Source organism: Aulonocara stuartgranti, assembly GCF_965226115.1.
Source record: "Aulonocara stuartgranti genome assembly, chromosome: 5".
Classification (NCBI taxonomy): Eukaryota; Metazoa; Chordata; class Actinopteri; order Cichliformes; family Cichlidae; genus Aulonocara; species Aulonocara stuartgranti.
The window spans coordinates 24,973,384-24,991,955 of NC_138943.1; the positions used below are offsets into that span (position 1 = coordinate 24,973,384).

Sequence of the window (18,572 nt, forward strand, 5' to 3'; positions counted from 1 at the left end):
CTGTTTATTCCAGATAAAACTGAGCTTAATCGATTGTTCTTTCAGTGCACTGAACTTTGGCTGAAGTGTTATTTTCAGCTCTTGATATCAGTAAGACCCAAAAAGAAAACCTGACTGGCGTATAAATGAGTCTGCAGCCTATGAGAAGTCTTTAGTGTCTTAGTTTGCTCTGCTCTTATACTTGTCTCACTTCAGTTTCTCACAGATTGATCACAAATGCATTTCGAGCTCCTTCTAAATGATTTTCAGGATAATTGAACAAATGCATTTAGAGATATGTTGTTCTGATTTGGACAGACCAGCAGATCGTTCACTGAAAGCCCGTCGTGAAGTAATAAACCAAAAGAAGAAAAAAAAAAGGCAGCTGGAAGCCATAATCATATTAATGCACACTTAGCATTTCCCAGCAATGAACGCAAGAAGCCATCTCTGTAATACATGAGGGACTCGCGTGTCTGTTCTGGTGGAAGCTGCTGATATGTTCAACACGTGCTTTTCAGTATTGTTTCCAGCACAGCTCTGTTTGGATAAACTTTGAATTCATGTCTTTTAACTTCCAATGAATAATACTTTGTCCACGATGAGAGCCTGATATCAAACTTACAAAAACACTGCAGTTTGAACCACGTAAGCTCTTTTCTTTTATGTTTTTTATTTGTTTCTTGCCCAATCAAGTAAACTCAGAGAAGCCTATGAGCACAGCGAAAGTAATCCTGCTCTTCTTTTGGTTTCTTATTATTCACAGGTGTTGTATTCCATCTTTTTTGCTGCGTATTTCTCCCAGTTGGAAATGAAAAGAAACAGGTCACCATTCGGCAAATTCCAAATAAGATGATGTATTTTTCAAGCCACAAAAAATAACACAGTTAGCAGCAACTTTTCTGCGAATAATGGCTGAAACAGCTTTCTAACAGGGGCGGATCTAGAGAAATTTTCTTAGGGTGGCATGAGGGTGGCAAAGAAATCAAGTGGGGTGGCAAAATCAAAGCCTTTTTTTGTCAAACACATATGCAGGTGGTTACATATGGTTAAAATGATTCAAATGCAGTAAGTACACACGTTTTTGATATAAATATAGTCTGTAACTTAATTATTGTCTGTAGCCCACATAATTAAACACTTTAGTTAAATAAAACAAGTGAGTTTTGATTGTATGTACTGTATAGCCTGTATAATAGATAAATATGTAGCCCAATAAGTATAAAATCCAGAAAGCTACACAACACGGGGTGGTTGCTTTACAAACACAAGTCTAACTTAAGTTTCACACTGTTTTTTGTTAGAAAACAATCACATTGTTACAGCTTAAATTACACAAAATGTCAGAAATCTGCACTGTCATGAGCAAAAATTTAAACCTAATTTTTCATCATTTGTTGAATTAACCCACTGAGGTTTGAAATACAACTGGCCATTTTTGACCCCTTTTGAGTTTGTATTTCACCCTAAAATTGTGTCATTTTATTTTTTTCCCCTTGCCTTGTTTGGTATCTTTTCAGCTCAACTGAATTTAGTTGTTTTTTTCACTGACATACTGCATTAGTGTTACTGATCTGAAATCACGCAAAGAACTTAAAATCCTAGTAGTATTTTTTACTGTAAAAAAAAAACAAAAACCAAAAAACACAGACATGTTGAGTAAATTTTTATAACTTGAAATGCAAATATAAATTGTACATTTTGTAAACATATACAACTATTTATCTAAAAATGCTGCCAATACACCTGCCGTTCTTTTTTCCATTTTGTACAACCATTTAAAAATATTACTAAAACTAAAATGAGAGAACAATCAGGTGTTGCAATAAGATGCCCCACAAATGATGTGTGCCAGTACAAAAAAATGTTTTTCTACCAAAAGACAGAGGAGAGCAGCACAGGGATAAACCTGCAGGCCTGACAACTGGAGGTGTATCACTCCGCTGGTTTTCTACTTAGTGACAGTGTTTACATTGCAAATGTGCCTTTGTGACATTCATTAGTGTCCTCACTGACACACAAAACAAGACGACTACACAACACACTAACTACACAAGACAACACACTAACTATAAACTCCACACTAAACGTCACAAATCTCCCACATCTAAAAACTCTCTCTCTTTCACTCGCTGCTCGCTCTGTCTCGCTGTGGTTACTCCCAAAACTTTTCCCTCTTCCTAAACAACCAAATGGAAAATAATGGAGGGCCAGGAGAGCGTGCCGAGGTGACTCAGTTGTTTTGTCCGAATTTATCCATCAAATAAAACTCAAATTTTGTCCATCAAGAGAAAAGAAAGCTCGATGTAGTAGCCATCATTAATAGTCTTACAAAACAGGACAGTGTGGCGTGGGTGGAACAGAGTCCAGCCCTGTGGCCTCATGTTCAGTTTTCCCCACACTACTTATTTGAAATGTTACAATTGTCACATTTTAACAGATCATTATCATTAGAAATGCCAGGTGTCTCTTGGTTGTCAACCAGTACAGCATACACTGACTCTTTAACCGTCACACTTGAGTTGGATCACTGATGACGATGAATTCAAACCATGGAAATTTCCCTCAAACTTTAAACCATTGATGGGAACAGGAATTAAAGCTTTATGTTCACTTATTGAAAAGTGTCATATTCAGAGTTTTGAGGATTTGAAAAAATCGTGCCATCTTACAAATCAGGACTCCTTTAGGTACTTACAGGTGCATGATTACTAACTAAACTGTATAAAGAGAAATGAGAACAAAACTTTCAGCGTGGCATTGCTGTTAGTGTCAGACGAGCTGGTCTGAGTATTTCAGAAACTGCTGATCAACTGGGAAACAAATGGCCAAAAGAGGAACTAGTGGGCAGCAAGATGTTTTCTCTAGAAAATGACTTGCTGCCACCGAAGGTCAGAGAATATGGGCACATAGGAAGGCATTGGCAACTCAAATAACCACTTGTTACAACCAAATATGCAGAATGCACACTGAACCTTAAAAGGAAATAAGACCTCACTTGGTGACATCATCAGGAAACTGGCACAGCAGAAGATTGAAAAACTTTGCCTGGTTTGATGGGTCTTTGTTTCTACTGTGACACTGATAATTCCTTGGACACGTTGGACCCCTTAGTACCAGCTGAACAGCACAGCCTAACTGCGTATTGTTATTGACCATGTCCATCCCTTCACGACAACAGTGTACCCATCTTCTGATGGCTGCTTCCAGCAATGCACCGTGTCACAAAGCTCAAATCATTCTAAACTGGTTGCTTGACCATGACAATGAGTTCACTGTCCTCAAGTGACTGCCACAGTCACCAGGTGTCAATCGAATAGAGCTCACTAAATCTGTGCCACCAGGAATTAAAGCAGTTCTGAAGGAACAAAAGGGTCCAGCCTGGTACCATCAAGGTGGACCTAATAAAGCGGCTGGTCAGTGTCTTTTTCTGTTTGATCGTGGCTTGCTCATCGTCCTGGGTTTTTGTTTAGTAGTTGTTGAGTTTTGTATCCTTTATTGATTTTTGTTATTTCTTATGTTCACAGTGTTGCCCTCTGAATCCCCTGTTCTCATTTCTCAGATTCTGCATCCTCTTTTCATTTCCTCTCCTTGCATTTTAGTCCCTCTTGCCAAAGATGTGAGCAGACGAGGCAAGAAAGAGACAGTGGACAGAGAAGTCGAGGCAATAGGTGAGACAGTTTTGAAGAAGTGTCAGTTTTATCATTTGTTTAATATTTTGGGTATCTTTTACTTAAATTTGCAACAGTGGTGCAATGTGACGATATATTACGTCTTCATGTTTAATCACACAGAGACATTTTTCCCCCCATGTTTCATTAAAGACTCATCCTCAATTATAGCTCCTCAGGCAAGACTCCTCTCTCCTCTGTCCTACAAATGCCTTTTAAGAAATGAGACATCCTTCAATATGGCATAGAAGATCAGTACTCGGGTCATGTGTGGAAGTAGGAGGGACAAATTGGACAATTAAGAAAGGCCTTCCCGTGTTCCCGTCTCTGTTAAAATGTTTAGTGTCAATCTTCACGTTTTTCTTATTCCCTGTCTTTGTCTTCTCTTCTGTTTAAACATAAGGTTTTGAAAGAAGGAAATTGTTATCTTGCTCACCATATAAAATGTTGCAACTCCTGAAAACAGCTTCCTCATTCCATCTGAGTGGCAGATTTGTCACTGGGCATTTCACTTAAAGCTAAGAGTGAGTCATTTTTAACTCGGAGTATACTCTTAGCTGACAGACACTTTTGATATACAGTGGGGCAAAAAAGTATTTAGTCAGCCACCGATTGTGCAAGTTCCCCCACCTAAAATGATGACAGAGGTCAGTAATTTGCACCAGAGGTACACTTCAACTGTGAGAGACAGAATGTGAAAAAAAAATCCATGAATCCACATGGTAGGATTTGTAAAGAATTTATTCGTAAATCAGGGTGGAAAATAAGTATTTGGTCAATAACAAAAATACAACTCAATACTTTGTAACATAACCTTTGTTGGCAATAACAGAGGTCAAACGTTTACTATAGGTCTTTACCAGGTTTGCACACACAGTAGCTGGTATTTTGGCCCATTCCTCCATGCAGATCTTCTCGAGAGCAGTGATGTTTTGGGGCTGTCGCTGAGCAACACGGACTTTCAACTCCCGCCACAGATTTTCTATGGGGTTGAGGTCTGGAGACTGGCTTGGCCACTCCAGGACTTTCAAATGCTTCTTACGGAGCCACTCCTTTGTTGCCCGGGCGGTGTGTTTTGGATCATGTTGGAAGACCCAGCCTCGTTTCATCTTCAAAGTTCTCACTGATGGAAGGAGGTTTTGGCTCAAAATCTCACGATACATGGCCCCATTCATTCTGTCCTTAACACGGATCAGTCGTCCTGTCCCCTTGGCAGAAAAACAGCCCCATAGCATGATGTTTCCACCCCCATGCTTCACAGTAGGTATGGTGTTCTTGGGATGCAACTCAGTATTCTTCTTGCTCCAAACACGACGAGTTGAGTTTATACCAAAAAGTTCTACTTTGGTTTCATCTGACCACATGACATTCTCCCAATCCTCTGCTGTATCATCCATGTGCTCTCTGGCAAACTTCAGACGGGCCTGGACATGCACTGGCTTCAGCAGCGGAACACGTCTGGCACTGCGGGATTTGATTCCCTGCCGTTGTAGTGTGTTACTGATGGTGACCTTTGTTACTTTGGTCCCAGCTCTCTGCAGGTCATTCACCAGGTCCCCCCGTGTGGTTCTGGGATCTTTGCTCACCGTTCTCATGATCATTTTGACCCCACGGGATGAGATCTTGCGTGGAGCCCCAGATCGAGGGAGATTATCAGTGGTCTTGTATGTCTTCCATTTTCTGATGATTGCTCCCACAGTTGATTTTTTCACACCAAGCTGCTTGCCTATTGTAGATTCACTCTTCCCAGTCTGGTGCAGGTCTACAATACTTTTCCTGGTGTCCTTCGAAAGCTCTTTGGTCTTGGCCATGGCGGAGTTTGGAGTCTGACTGTTTGAGGCTGTGGACAGGTGTCTTTTATACAGATGATGAGTTCAAACAGGTGCCATTCATACAGGTAACGAGTGGGGGACAGAAAAGCTTCTTACAGAAGACGTTACAGGTCTGTGAGAGCCAGAGATTTTCCTTGTTTGAGGTGACCAAATACTTATTTTCCACCCTGATTTACGAATAAATTCTTTACAAATCCTACCATGTGAATTCATGGATTTTTTTTTCACATTCTGTCTCTCACAGTTGAAGTGTACCTCTGGTGCAAATTACTGACCTCTGTCATCATTTTAAGTGGGGGAACTTGCACAATCGGTGGCTGACTAAATACTTTTTTGCCCCACTGTAAGACACACTTATACAGTATGAGTGAAAACTAAGGAAGCGTTAAGGCAAACTCCACAGAGAGCCACCTGTCCATTTGTTAGCATTATCCCCTATAGTCCCCCCGTCGTGCCTGGATCTATCAGCATACCTTCATGGACCTTCATGACAGAAATCTACATGAGGCAGGGCTTCTGTGCTGAAAAGATGCTAACTTGCCTTTTTGTATTAAGAGCCAACTGAACTAAATGATCCAAAACTAAACAGAAAGTCCTTTTTAGTGCTTTCCTACTTGAGATGTTTCTTGCTAAATAAATTATTATGGCATGTTTTGAAGAGACTGGTTGAGCATTGGGAATATCACTTTAAATTATGCAGCATTTTGTACATTTTACCCTCAGGTCATTTGATTTTCCATCCCGGAGGTCAGCAAATGAAGTGCTTGTAATATGAGGCTCATCCCAGCAGTAAAGTGAACAATCCCCTCCATTTAGGACTGGAGAGGGGTTGACGAGGAGTTGCACGTTCTCTCCCTAAATTATCATGCTTCAACAGCCAGCACACAGATTTGACACAAAAGAGCTCGCTGCAAGCTGGCCAAACATTCAACAGATCTTTAAGAGGTCATTTCTCTAAAAGACACGAGAGAAGTTTATTTTCAGAAGCAGATTTAAAATAATCATAATCCTAAAGATAAAACTGAATTTACTATTAGGCAAAGTCTAGTGAGGCCAGTTTAGCTCATTACTTGGAGCCAGGTGTTGAAGCTATAAAGCCAAAAGACAATAAAATCAACCAAAGAGGTTCCATCCTTTTTATTAGCCCATGCAGAGCTGCACTCTTTAATAAAAATTAAAGGTTGTGTGCTATCAAATAAAAATTGTTCCTGAAAATGCTAGGCTCCAAAAGAGCATTCATCATATTTCTCTCTGGTTGCACACGATGAATCACATAACCACCCTGGTCATTTATCATAAATATTAAGTTGTTCCAGGAAAGAAAAAAATTCACGTCTGGCAAATATTGGTTAGGTAAAGTAAGACCACACAGCCTGTCTGGTTGTGCGCAGATACACGCAGACACACACAGACACACACGTGCGCTTTGATTCACCAAAGTGAGGGAGGATGAATGGTGAAAGGAGGGAAGAAACTCAATGTTTATGCTACACTGAGATGAAAGGCTTAGCACGACAACATTCAAACTTCATCATGATTTATGTGTGTGTGTAGTGTTCTTAGTATAGAAAACCTCACCACTGCAAAGGTTATTACCGAGATGGAGATCACATAAAAACATCCTTTAGGATGACTCAAAAACAAGAAGAGCCACAGCTCCCTTTTAAAAGTACAAAGTGCTTCTATCATCAGAATAAACAAAATCATTTGGAAAATGTACTTTTTCCCCTCTACACCCTTAACATAGGGACACAAATCTATTCCTAGCTCAGGTTTAGAGTTGTCTCTTTTCTCTGCCCAACAAAATAGAAAATTGGGTGCTAACAAAAACTGACAACTTTTTTTTTACTTGTTTCAACAAATCAGCTTTGGATCACCTTGACACTGTACAGAATGCAGCGGTGAGACTTTTAACTGGCACTAACAAGAGTTTGCATATTACTCCAAGTTTGGCTTCACTTTATTGGTTGCTGGTAAATTTTAGGTTTCATTTTAAAATGTTAGTTTTAACCTTTAAGGCTGTACATGGCAAAGCTCCCCAGTGTATCTCTGAAATTTTATGTAAAAAATAAAACAAACAAACAAAGACAAAAAAATCATGTATTATCACCACTAAGTTTACAAATGCAAGAAAAATCGTTAGGTCCCCCCAAGACAGCCGCCTCTCTGTGAGCTTTCTTCTGCTGGAGGTTTCTTCCTGCTGAAAGGAGGGTTTTCGTTCCCACTGTTGCCAAAGCGCTTGTCACAGGGGGGGTTGTTGGAGTTTTCTTTGTATTGTTGTGAGCTGGAGCTATATAAATACATTTGAATTGAATATAACTGTGCATCAGTCACATGGTAACTATTTGAGCATACATATAATAGTATTGTGCCTTTCTTTAAAGCAGCATATATTTGTCACACTTACCTGTTTTTTTTATATCCTCAGACTGATGCAAATACTCGACAAAGATAAACTGATTAAATACAAAATGCAGTTTTGCAATCAACCATTTGTGTTCACTGACAATGAGTCACACACACACACACACACACACACACACACACACACACACACACACACACACACACACACACACACACACACACACACACACACACTCCCTTAAATGAAATATCTATTTTGCAAGTACGAAAAAAATCACTGGACAACAAATTGAGACACAATAACTGAGGAGGAAAAAGGCGCTTGATTTACAAACGGTTGACAACAAACTCGTTTGCTCTTTCAACACTTTTTCTTGTTTTTTCCACCACTTCTTACGCAGTGAGCTTTAATATTTGATATAGTAAAAAGAAAAAAAAGACAAATGCACGTGTCACGAATCCATGTTTGATATCCTCCTCCTCAGAGCTTGGCGTGTCACTCCCACAGAGGGCAAGCTTTCGCTTACAAATAATTGCAAAGAAAGAAGAGAAGGGAAACTGTTAATCTGACGTTAATCTGGATACGTTTAGATTATTCTTTTGTTTCGTGTCTTTGTTTTTGTTTTTACATGGAACAAGTACCCCGAGACATAGACATTTTTGTTTATACCAAGTAAGTACTGATGGAATGACGTAATAATTAAATGACTGGAATAAGCGTGGCTCTGTTTAGGATTCCCTGTTTATTTTTCCGACCTTTGACACATGCCCTACACCGAGGAAAGCTGCACAGCTAATCTGCTCTATGGGAACCTGCATGTGACTCATTCAGTACCCTTCCTGTCCCTCTGCAAGCCGGACTGCGGGGGCAACTCCATTCCCGGAATCTTCAAAGTTGCGAGTGGATACATGTCCCGGACTACATTTGAAAAGGAGAGGCACTACCTCCGCATCCGTGGGACATAAAACATGCGAAAAATAAGAAGGGGTGTCTCAGTCGACCCCCACAAACTCAAACAGGGAAGTCCTTCTACGTGTTCGGGTTTAATTTTCTCCGCTGAGCGCACACTCATCCAGTATCCGCGATCATGACTGTGGATGCTTACAAGGCTCTCTACATTGGGATGGAGGTGGTGATCGCCTTGTCCTCGGTCATCGGGAACGTAATGGTGGTCTGGGCTGTGCGCATTAACCGGTCTCTGAGAGACACCACGTTTTGTTTCATCGTCTCCCTGGCCTTGGCTGACATTGCAGTCGGAGCTCTTGTCATCCCCCTCGCCATAACCATCAGCATTGATCTCAAGACACACTTCTACAGCTGTTTGCTGGTCGCCTGCACAGTGCTCGTGCTCACACAAAGTTCAATCCTGGCGCTGCTGGCCATCGCCATCGACCGCTATCTGAGAGTCAAAATACCCATGAGGTAGGCCTAAAGGTGAATTCCTCTAGTTTTTAATATATTGTCTCGTTTCTACAAGCCTTTGTGTCTGGATCGCTGCTGGGATCAAGGACACTAACCAAAGACGCTCCTGCCGGTTTCATGCAGGATTTTCATTTCACCCACCAGAAATTCGTGTAATACGTGGGGTAAAAGTGTGTCTAGCCGCTGAGATAATTTTACCTTAACAGCTCTGTAATGTCTCTACTTGTAATTATTGGTGCTGTAATAATACAGCTAACGGACTTATCGGTGTTTATTAACACTTTCATTCATTTAACTATTAAACATAACTCCGATGTGCCTTTCCAGCGCACAAAATAAGGTGCAAATTGGCGAAGTAATGCGTATTTTTCTCACATTTTGCAGCACATTTACCTTGATAGATAGATAAATATGTATGTTTTCAGTCTGTGCTAAACAGAAAAGCTTGTTGACTTTTATTTTCGTCTTCTTAATTATATATATTGTTTAATTTTAAGAATCATCTTTATATGCCTTTCTGTTACGGTAACTTCTGTCATGAGGAGAAGCTGAGGTTTTGCACTCAGTGCCTTATCACTTTGCACTTCTCCTTTTGTCTCACCCTAATATCTCTTTAATGAAAAAGTCTTTCTCGTCCACTTGAAGCTGGCTCGTTTGAAAATAAGCCTGTAAGAGTGAGGCAGAGAATGCATGATTGGTCAATAGGCTCATGGTGGTTGGTTGATGGATTACATAATTTGTCAAGTTGGCTACCAGCAGACACACACTGCTCTCTGTCAGTGCAGGGGCATTAATATAGGTTACAGTGACATTAGCCAGACAACAGTTCAAATATGTTATCTGTTATATGAATGCTATAGGTCTTGTAATAAATAAACTGTTATTTATTGCGTTCTCTTGGGGATTTCAGTCCCGTTCATCATAGTCTTGAGGTGTAGTTACCATGTGATGCATTCAGCAGATGATTTACCCAAGTCAAAAGCAGTATAAATTAATGTCTCTATTATATGAAGTAAAGTTTAATAAGCACCATCTTTATTTTTCCTTTAAACGTATCAGTATGAATCATACCTCTAATAATCAAACATAAGGTCTTTTTATTTTTGGGATGTCCTCCAGCAGAAACAGTGATACTGGGTCTACTTAACACAGACAAAAAAGGCAGTGCTTCTTACAGTGTTAGAACACTGTGCAAAAATCTTGAACTGTCCCTCTTTTGCTTTCAGGGTCCAGACTTTCTTCTAATTTTTTTAATGTGGCCTTGAGCCAATAGTTCTTTCTGAAGATCTTTCAAAAATGTTCTTTGGAAATTGTCTGCTTTTAGACTCGTTTTCAGACCACTCCTTGTACCTGACTGTTTTCACAGGAATGTATTTTTGTTTCTTAAGCCACTCAACACTGACCTGTGAATCATTCAAGCATAAAAAGGGGACTAACTCAACAAATTAAGAGTGTTGTGTCTACAACAGACAATTTACAAAAAGAACGAATTTCAAATTGCACATTTTGTTAATAGCAGCCTGTTGTAAAAACACATCATCTGCTGTGGCTTTAATTTAATTAGTTGAATCTGTGTAAAGTGCCAAAGATAACACAGTCTGACAGGCATAAAGTAGTATTTTTGCAACAATAAGCTAAAGAGCTATTTCCTATTCCTGAAGACTACTTAAAGAAATGACTAAGCTTCCTTAAGGGAGTCCAGACTGTGTTAAAGAATAAAGGTGGTCACACCAAACTGAATTGTTAGAATTTTAGGACCCACTTTATGCAATATTTTTGTTTACACACATTTCAATAAATCCCAGTACATATTTCCCATTTCCCTAGCAACATATTTAGGAATGAAGGGTGACTCAAGACTTTTGCACAGTACTGTGAGCAGATACATTTTTCTTCCAATTCAGAGTATGCGCTTTAGCAACAGACTCTAATTTAGAGTTCAAATACTTAGCACCTGCAATTTGTGTTTTACCGATTCGTAGCGAGCTGGTAATATGAGCCAGAAACGGAGTCCTCTTCCCTTAAATACCCCTGGGACTCTGGAGGGACACAGTTTAACAAGCAGTGATTGCTTTTTTTAGCTGAAGTGTTTGGAAGCACGTGGTCATGATAAGGACGGTCTGATATTGCCTCACGCGTCACTGTTTGGCTTACCCGGATGATAGAATTTCCAGGTGGGAGATGAGGCTCAAAATCCCAGAGGAAAGACGAGATAACTGGACTACAGTAGAATCCAGAAATCAATTTTTGGCAGACAGACTGCTCATCTGTATGCAGCCAGCCAACCATCCAAGGTTTAGAAAAAGCTTTACAAAGACTTATGAATGCACAGATCAAGATAGAAATGTCATATGATGCCACATGTGGGAAGGTCCCCTCCAGACACGGTCTTTTTTAACTTCATTTCGTTCATTTATCCTGTGTTATGTCTGCTGCACCCTGGCTGAACTCTTACTCTGTGTGTGTGCGTGTGTGTACTATATCCAGCTCTGTGCGTGTGTGAGAGAGGACAAGACAAAAAGGGGAAAAAGAGGAATGATAATAGTTTGGTTCTCACACGTACCTGAGTTTGTCAGTGTGTTTGTCGTAACCTTAGTGTGACTTTAGCCATAACGCAGCTGTGGTAAGAGCAAAGTACTAACATGAGGTGCTCAATGATTTACTCTAAGCGAGTCAGCTTTTATTCCTTAGAAATGAAATAGGAAAAAAGGTAGGTTGCTACAGGAATCCTGAACAAGTATTTAACAGTTGTTGTTCACAAACCTATAACAGCAGCTCATTGCTTGTCAGAAACAGGACTGATCACTTCCCAGGAAGATAACAAAGAATTGTATTGAGTTTAATAACTTCCTAATTTCTTCTTCTGAAAACCAGGAGCTTGTCAGGACCTGTTTCTGGCTTACATATCACAGTATATCTTTTTTCTAGAAAGCTGATTTCTTGGAGCAACACTTTAGTGGCACGCAGAGATCTGTGATAAGTAAAGAAGTGATAACTGCACAATGAACAAAAAATCCAGTGCTATAATTCTGTCAGGACAACATGACAAAATGCGATGCCAGAGAAAGAAAGAAGAGCTGAATTATTTTGCAAGAAACCAGACCACTGCTGTTTTCTGTTTTGCTGTTGCAGATTGATTTGGTTGACTTAATGTTCTATTAACTTTCTCTACACATAATGTATTATCATTAGTTTACAAATTAGTTTACAAAGTTTTAGTTTAACACCTGATAATCTTTTAATCAAGATGTTTCGCTTTCTATTGCTTCAGGTGTATACGTGTTCCACGCAGTCTGCCTTTAAAACCAATTGTGAAAGAATGCCATTCCAAATAGCTCACTCGGTTTGAGTGTGATCTTGCAGGTCACTGTTGCAGCAAGTCAGTTTGTGAAATTTCTTCCCTGCTAGATATTCCTCAATCAACTGTAAGTTGTATTATTGGAAAGTAGAAACATTAAGGAAGTGCAGCAACTCACATAGAGTTACAAACATCCTCTTGCATTAAAGTCATCACAAAAACTGTGCGCTGGGAGCTTCGTCTCATTGGTTTCCATAGCCAAGCAGCTCCGGTGGGTGTAATGTGTAGGTGGCCCCATGCTTTTGTCCAGTTAGTGTATATTAAATAGCCAATTTTACAAATTTTACAAAGCCCACATTTTTAATTAATGCTTATTACCATGGCCACAAATATATGGCATGTATATTGGGACAATCTTTTGTATAGTACAAATGTAATTCTGTGTCAAAATGTGCAAAATAAGATACCTGATTTAATAGGCACTAATTTACATAAATGTCATTTAGACCATGCATAGTGAATAAGCACCGGTTTCTCCCTTTAAGAGCTAGAACAGGCCATGAGGAAAAGAACACATGATCATTTCTTCTTTCACTCTAGTAATAAATCAGGTCATGTGAAAAAGAACGTTTTCACAGGGGTTTATGTAGCTCTGTGAAAAACAAAAGACACCTTTGCTGTTTCCATAGGAATTAATAGAGTACGTAGCAGACAGACTAATCAAATGCACTTGATTAACTGATTATCAGTCAGTGTGAGCACCTTCACAAAAAGCAGACGTTATGGCAGTTCATTAGTCTGAAGCATTCAGGTGTGTGTTAACACATCTCCCAGGAGTGGACGTCCCAACAAATTCATCACGAGGTCAGATGGTGGACTGCTCAGACTCTACACGCCTCAGTTAGCATGTTAAATGTTAAAAATCATGAGAATAACGTATGGTAAATATGTTTCATGCTATGATTCCCACAAGTCTGCACACAGTATAACTGTATATGAATCAAATAAGCATATGGTATGAGAAAAACACAGTAGAAGGCACTTTCTTGAGTAAAATATAGTTTCAGAGTGCCCAGCCATGACTTTACAATCACCTGCCGACCCGTTGTGTAGGTCCCCTTAAACAGTTGTGACCTGTAGGGTAATGGATGTGTGACTTCTGGTGGTGTCCTGTGCTGTCTGCCACCCGGACCTTGGCAGTGGATCCTTTGCATTCAGCAAGCTGCTGGGTGGAGCCTTCCATGGGTTGTGATTTTTCCATTGCTTTCCACAAATGCTCAATTGGATTGGCATCCAGCAAGTTTCTATGACGAGCCAACAGCACGGGAGCTTTAATGTTCCTGAGCAGATTGACAGGGTGTGACGGCGCTCACTGTTGTGTTGCAGCGGGCCACCGTTAGTTGGAGTACCACAGCTAGGGGTGTGCTTGGTCACTGCAGCAATGTTTAGGTGTGCAGTATATGTCAAAGTAGCATCCACATCAACACCTGGACACAAACCTTTCCAGCAAAACAAAGAACTATAGCACACTTTTGTATCTGCTTTAAATGTTTATGGAATGATTTGCCTTTTAGTTTTTCTTTTAAACCTTTCTTTTTTCTTTAAATGCAAAAAACTATAAATAAAGTATAATATTATTTGATGTTTTAATAGGATATTAACTTATGTACAGATACTGTTATATAATTTTAAACAGTCCACAGTCAGTCATCTACCTGACTTCACACAGATTATTTACTTGGAGTTTCATCTTCTTTTTTGTTGCCATAGCTACAAGAGGGTGGTGACCCCACGGCGAGCCGGCACAGCGGTTTTATTGTGTTGGCTGGTGTCCATCATAGTGGGTCTCACTCCGATGCTTGGATGGAATAACCTGCAGCAACTTCGTAAAAATGGCAGCTTGAAAAATGACACCTTGGTGGTCTGTAAGTTTGAGACCGTCATCAGTATGGACTACATGGTCTACTTCAATTTCTTTGGCTGGGTGCTGCCCCCTTTGCTACTAATGCTCGCCATCTATGTTGAGATTTTCTACATGATCCACAAGCAGCTCAACAAAAAGGTGAGACCATCTTCTTCTCGTGCCGGGCAAATCAAAGACTGTGTGAATACTACATTTTTCCACTGATATCATGTTCTTTAATTTGCCGTAGGTAACAGCAAGCCACACTGACCCAAGACGCTACTTTGGAAAGGAGCTTAAGCTGGCCAAGTCCCTCGCCCTAGTTCTGTTTCTCTTTGCAGTAAGCTGGCTCCCTCTGCACATCCTGAACTGCATTACTCTCTTCTGCCCAGGATACCATGAGGTTGGATTCATATACATCGCCATCATCCTCTCTCACGGAAACTCAACTGTAAACCCCATCGTTTATGCTTTCCGCATCAAGAAATTCCGCACAGCTTTCCGGAAAATCTGGAAACAGTACCTGCTCTGTCAGGATCCAGTTGGTCGTCTCCCTCAAAGAGGAAGCCAGAGAGGTCAGAGTCATGAGAGGAGGTTGAGGCAGAATGATGACGACGACGATGACGTGTGACCTTTGGTAACTAATTGGATTGCTGTGTTACTATCAAGTGTCAAAACACTTGTTCGCAAAGTGGAAAGGACATCGGCTTTATTGTCAGGCTCAACAGGTTTACTGGTTGAAATGGCTTTCAGAGGATGTCCAATGTCTGAATGATTTCCTCCAACCACATGCACCAACAAGGAGAGAGGATTAAAACTCAGCTGGGGGATGAGATCAACACTATAAATCATACTGATTTCTCCATTGGCTGATAAAATACCGATTTTGTTACATGGGACAAGCACTCCCTCGCTTTCAAAGCCAATTTTTTGGACTAACTAAGTGTATATTTGGAGCACATGTGGTACAATAATAGTGTCTGCTGTATTGTTTTCTTTTCTTTAACCTAATTAAAACTCATGGCCTTTTTTATGTGATTGATGTCCAATATTTGTCCTAGTGTGTGCTACCTTAACATGCTTTGTTCTGTGGCCTTGAGGACAGAAAATGTAACAAAGAACTGAAGCAAATTGTAGCCTAGTGTTAACAGTGACAGTTTGTTAAACAGAAAGTGTACTCAACAAGCTCAGCGGTGTGAGGGTATAACTGGGACTGTTTGTAACTAATCAAACTCGTGGACTTTACAAATGTGTTGACCTGTTCTCATTTCCAACTTGTCATGTATTAATAATCAGGACACATTATTTAGCATCATTGTTCAATGTACAGCGCAGTCCAATACAGGTCAATAGAAGTTCCCTAAGTCAGGAAATGAGACACTATGAGACCATGCGAAAAAGGGCTTCACTGACATGCAACCGTGGCAACCAAGGAAAAACGAGAAAAGCTTGTTGCAAATGGAAGATGTTTGCCTTTGTCAATGTGAAATGATGTATTTTAACCCAAACCGGTTTTTCTCCTAAGCCTTACCAAAGTGCTTAAAGAACTCAAGTCTGCAGTTTTTATTTGGATCATATTTACTAAATCTCACATTTTTCTGCAATTTATTTACGTTTGTGAAGAAAAAAGACACACTGATGATTTAGACGTCTCAAGAACTCCTGTATCAAATATGATACACTTGGTGTTACAGAGTTAATGGGCAGCCAAATCCAGTAAAAACCACTTCATCCTTATTTTGGTCCAAAATAAGCCTTATAAAGCTTCCTCCCCCCCTGCAAGGTTATGGAAATGGTTGTGACCTCTCTTGTGAGTCTTTGGTGGCAGTGTTTGGTATTTAAGAATGCTTCCAGTTAATTATATTCAGGAGCAGTGTTGGTCAAGTTACTTGAAAAAAGTAATCGGTAACTAATTACTGATTACTTCACCAAAAAAGTAATCCCATTACTGATTACTTATTTTCAAAAGTAATTAATTACTTAGTTACTTAGTTACTTTTAAAAAACACAATTTACAACCTGAATAGGTAATAAAGCGATAGATCTTTCAGCCCAATTCTACTTTTTCTGCATAATCCATCATACAAAATGTAATCAAATGGAAAAGTCTCTTTTTTTAAAAAACTTGTTTTATCAGTTTTAATCTTTTAACTTTATGCATCAAGCAAAAATTAAATTATATGCAACAAGTAACGCGTTACTGCCCATCTCTGTTCAGCAGTCTGTGAGTGTCATGTTTCCTTCATATATGACATTTATTTCCTAAAATACAAATTAATGAGCAACTTAACTGCCCAAATCTAACAAACACGAGGGGGAAAAGTGGCTCCAGACAGGTTTTTATCTCTTGTCTCAAGGGGTGAGTTTAAAATTCACTAATCCACCTGCCTCCTAATGCAGGCCTTTATTGTTCCTCACAGTGCAGATCAGTCATGGAGTTCTTACTGTAAAGGGGTTACCCTTCGTTTTTGGACTTGACAAAGAGGTTTCTGACCGAGTGCCAGATTGTGATGAATTAGCTGTGAGAAAGGGCTTAATGTGCTGTTAATTATCACATTTGAAGATAAGGCTTTTTGCATTATTGAGACCGTTTGAATGATAGTAGCTTATCAATCAAAAATAAAAACAGCAGAGAATTTACTTGATGCTGATAATTGTAAATTGGACAGCTGTAATTACCACTGATCCAGCTATAGTAACCATATAACTATACATCAAAGCATCAGTGTGTTTAAAAAAAATAAAAATCTGTATATTTATAAAACTGTGAAGGGATGTTGGAGCAGCACCATCTACTAAGCTCTATCCAACCTTATTTAACTCTATAATGTACTGCACATGTATTACTGGAGCCCTTTCTAATACTCACAGGTGTTAGGTATTGGAAACAAAAAGAAAAAAGAAAAAAAACATCTACTTGTGAATCTTTGTAAAATATATTTAACAGTATAGGATCATTAAACTGTCTCTGTGAATTTCTTTTTTTTTTTTTTTGCTGCTGAGCTAAACCAACCAGCATTGACCTCAAAGTCGGCGACTTTTATTTTAACATAACCAATATATGCTGAGATGGGACTGCTGACACCAATATTATGTAGTAGCATACATAACTCTGTGTTTAAATGTTAACGGGAGATACTGTCTAAAACACATCGCTGAGCAGCAGCTGCATTATCCCTGACACGTCCTCTTGCAGCTGTTCATCAAATGAGCCAGTTGTGAAATTCATCCTCCAAGCTTCTCTGCTGTTGTGCGAGCTGCAAATCAAAAATAGAAGTATGTTGCGGCGTATGTTAATTTATATACACAAAGCTGCATAGATTAGTGTGCATTAGGAGTTTTTTTGACAAAGGCAGCAGACTTCTTCCCAGAGAGTCATGTACACACACGTACAGTTTGCTCATTGTATTTCCAGCACCACTCATGTACTAATGCTTCATTCTGTTTTTTTACTTTGTGCCCATGCAAATTATTGTTAAAGCCATTAAGTCTATAATTTAGTTTATGTTAAGTGTATGACAAAGTTAAATGTAATTGAATCGACTCCAGCAAAGAGTCCATTCAAAATTTTCACATCAAATTTAACTTTGATGAAATCGACTCGTGCAATTGCACAACTGACCACAACACCACAGCATTTTTTTCATTGTTCCGTTTTGGTTTGTTAACTCTTAGTAGACTGTGGGAAAGTGAACACAACAGGAGTGAATGTCATTTTGCAGTGTGAATCTATACTGGCTGCTGCTTTCATGTTTTGGATTTCTATACATATAAAACTGTCTGTTTACTGGACCAGTGTGAAGTCTTCAAAAATCATTTGTGCAATATTCTCTAATGTTCTATAACAGTATCAGAAGAAAATCTGCAGTGTACATATTGTACGTGTAGAAACTATCATTGAGAATCAAGAGCTATAATAATGGGCTGTAATAATTTATCGGTATCTAATTACTGTATATAGGAATGTGTGACTCTACAGGTCAACAGATTGATGGAGAAGGCAGAAAGCAGATTGCTTGTGAATGTGCAAAGTGTTTCAGTGCACTTAGTGTTGTTTGACGTGCTGTTGGAAAATACACAAATCAAACACATGTAGTGG

At 39.4% G+C, this 18,572-nt stretch overlaps 1 protein-coding gene across 1 annotated transcript; it reads left to right on the plus strand.

Moving 5' to 3' along the window:
• The first annotated feature begins 8,313 nt into the window (after nucleotides 1–8,313).
• Nucleotides 8,314–18,265, plus strand: LOC309707450 (adenosine receptor A1-like). Its single transcript, XM_082534790.1, has 3 exons — nucleotides 8,314–9,272; nucleotides 14,341–14,632; nucleotides 14,724–18,265. Exons 1-3 carry the CDS (start codon nucleotides 8,938–8,940, stop codon nucleotides 15,102–15,104), a joined length of 1,008 nt encoding a protein of 335 aa, XP_082390916.1. The 5' UTR covers nucleotides 8,314–8,937; the 3' UTR covers nucleotides 15,105–18,265.
• Nucleotides 18,266–18,572: the final 307 nt, after the last annotated feature.

Excerpts from the sequence above, each read along its gene's own strand:
- LOC309707450 (XM_082534790.1), top strand. The coding sequence starts at position 8,938 with ATGACTGTGGATGCTTACAAGGCTCTCTACATTGGGATGGAGGTGGTG. Across the intron at positions 9,273-14,340 it reads AGAGTCAAAATACCCATGAG|CTACAAGAGGGTGGTGACCC; the intron begins GTAGGCCTAAAG and ends TTGTTGCCATAG. Across the intron at positions 14,633-14,723 it reads ACAAGCAGCTCAACAAAAAG|GTAACAGCAAGCCACACTGA; the intron begins GTGAGACCATCT and ends AATTTGCCGTAG.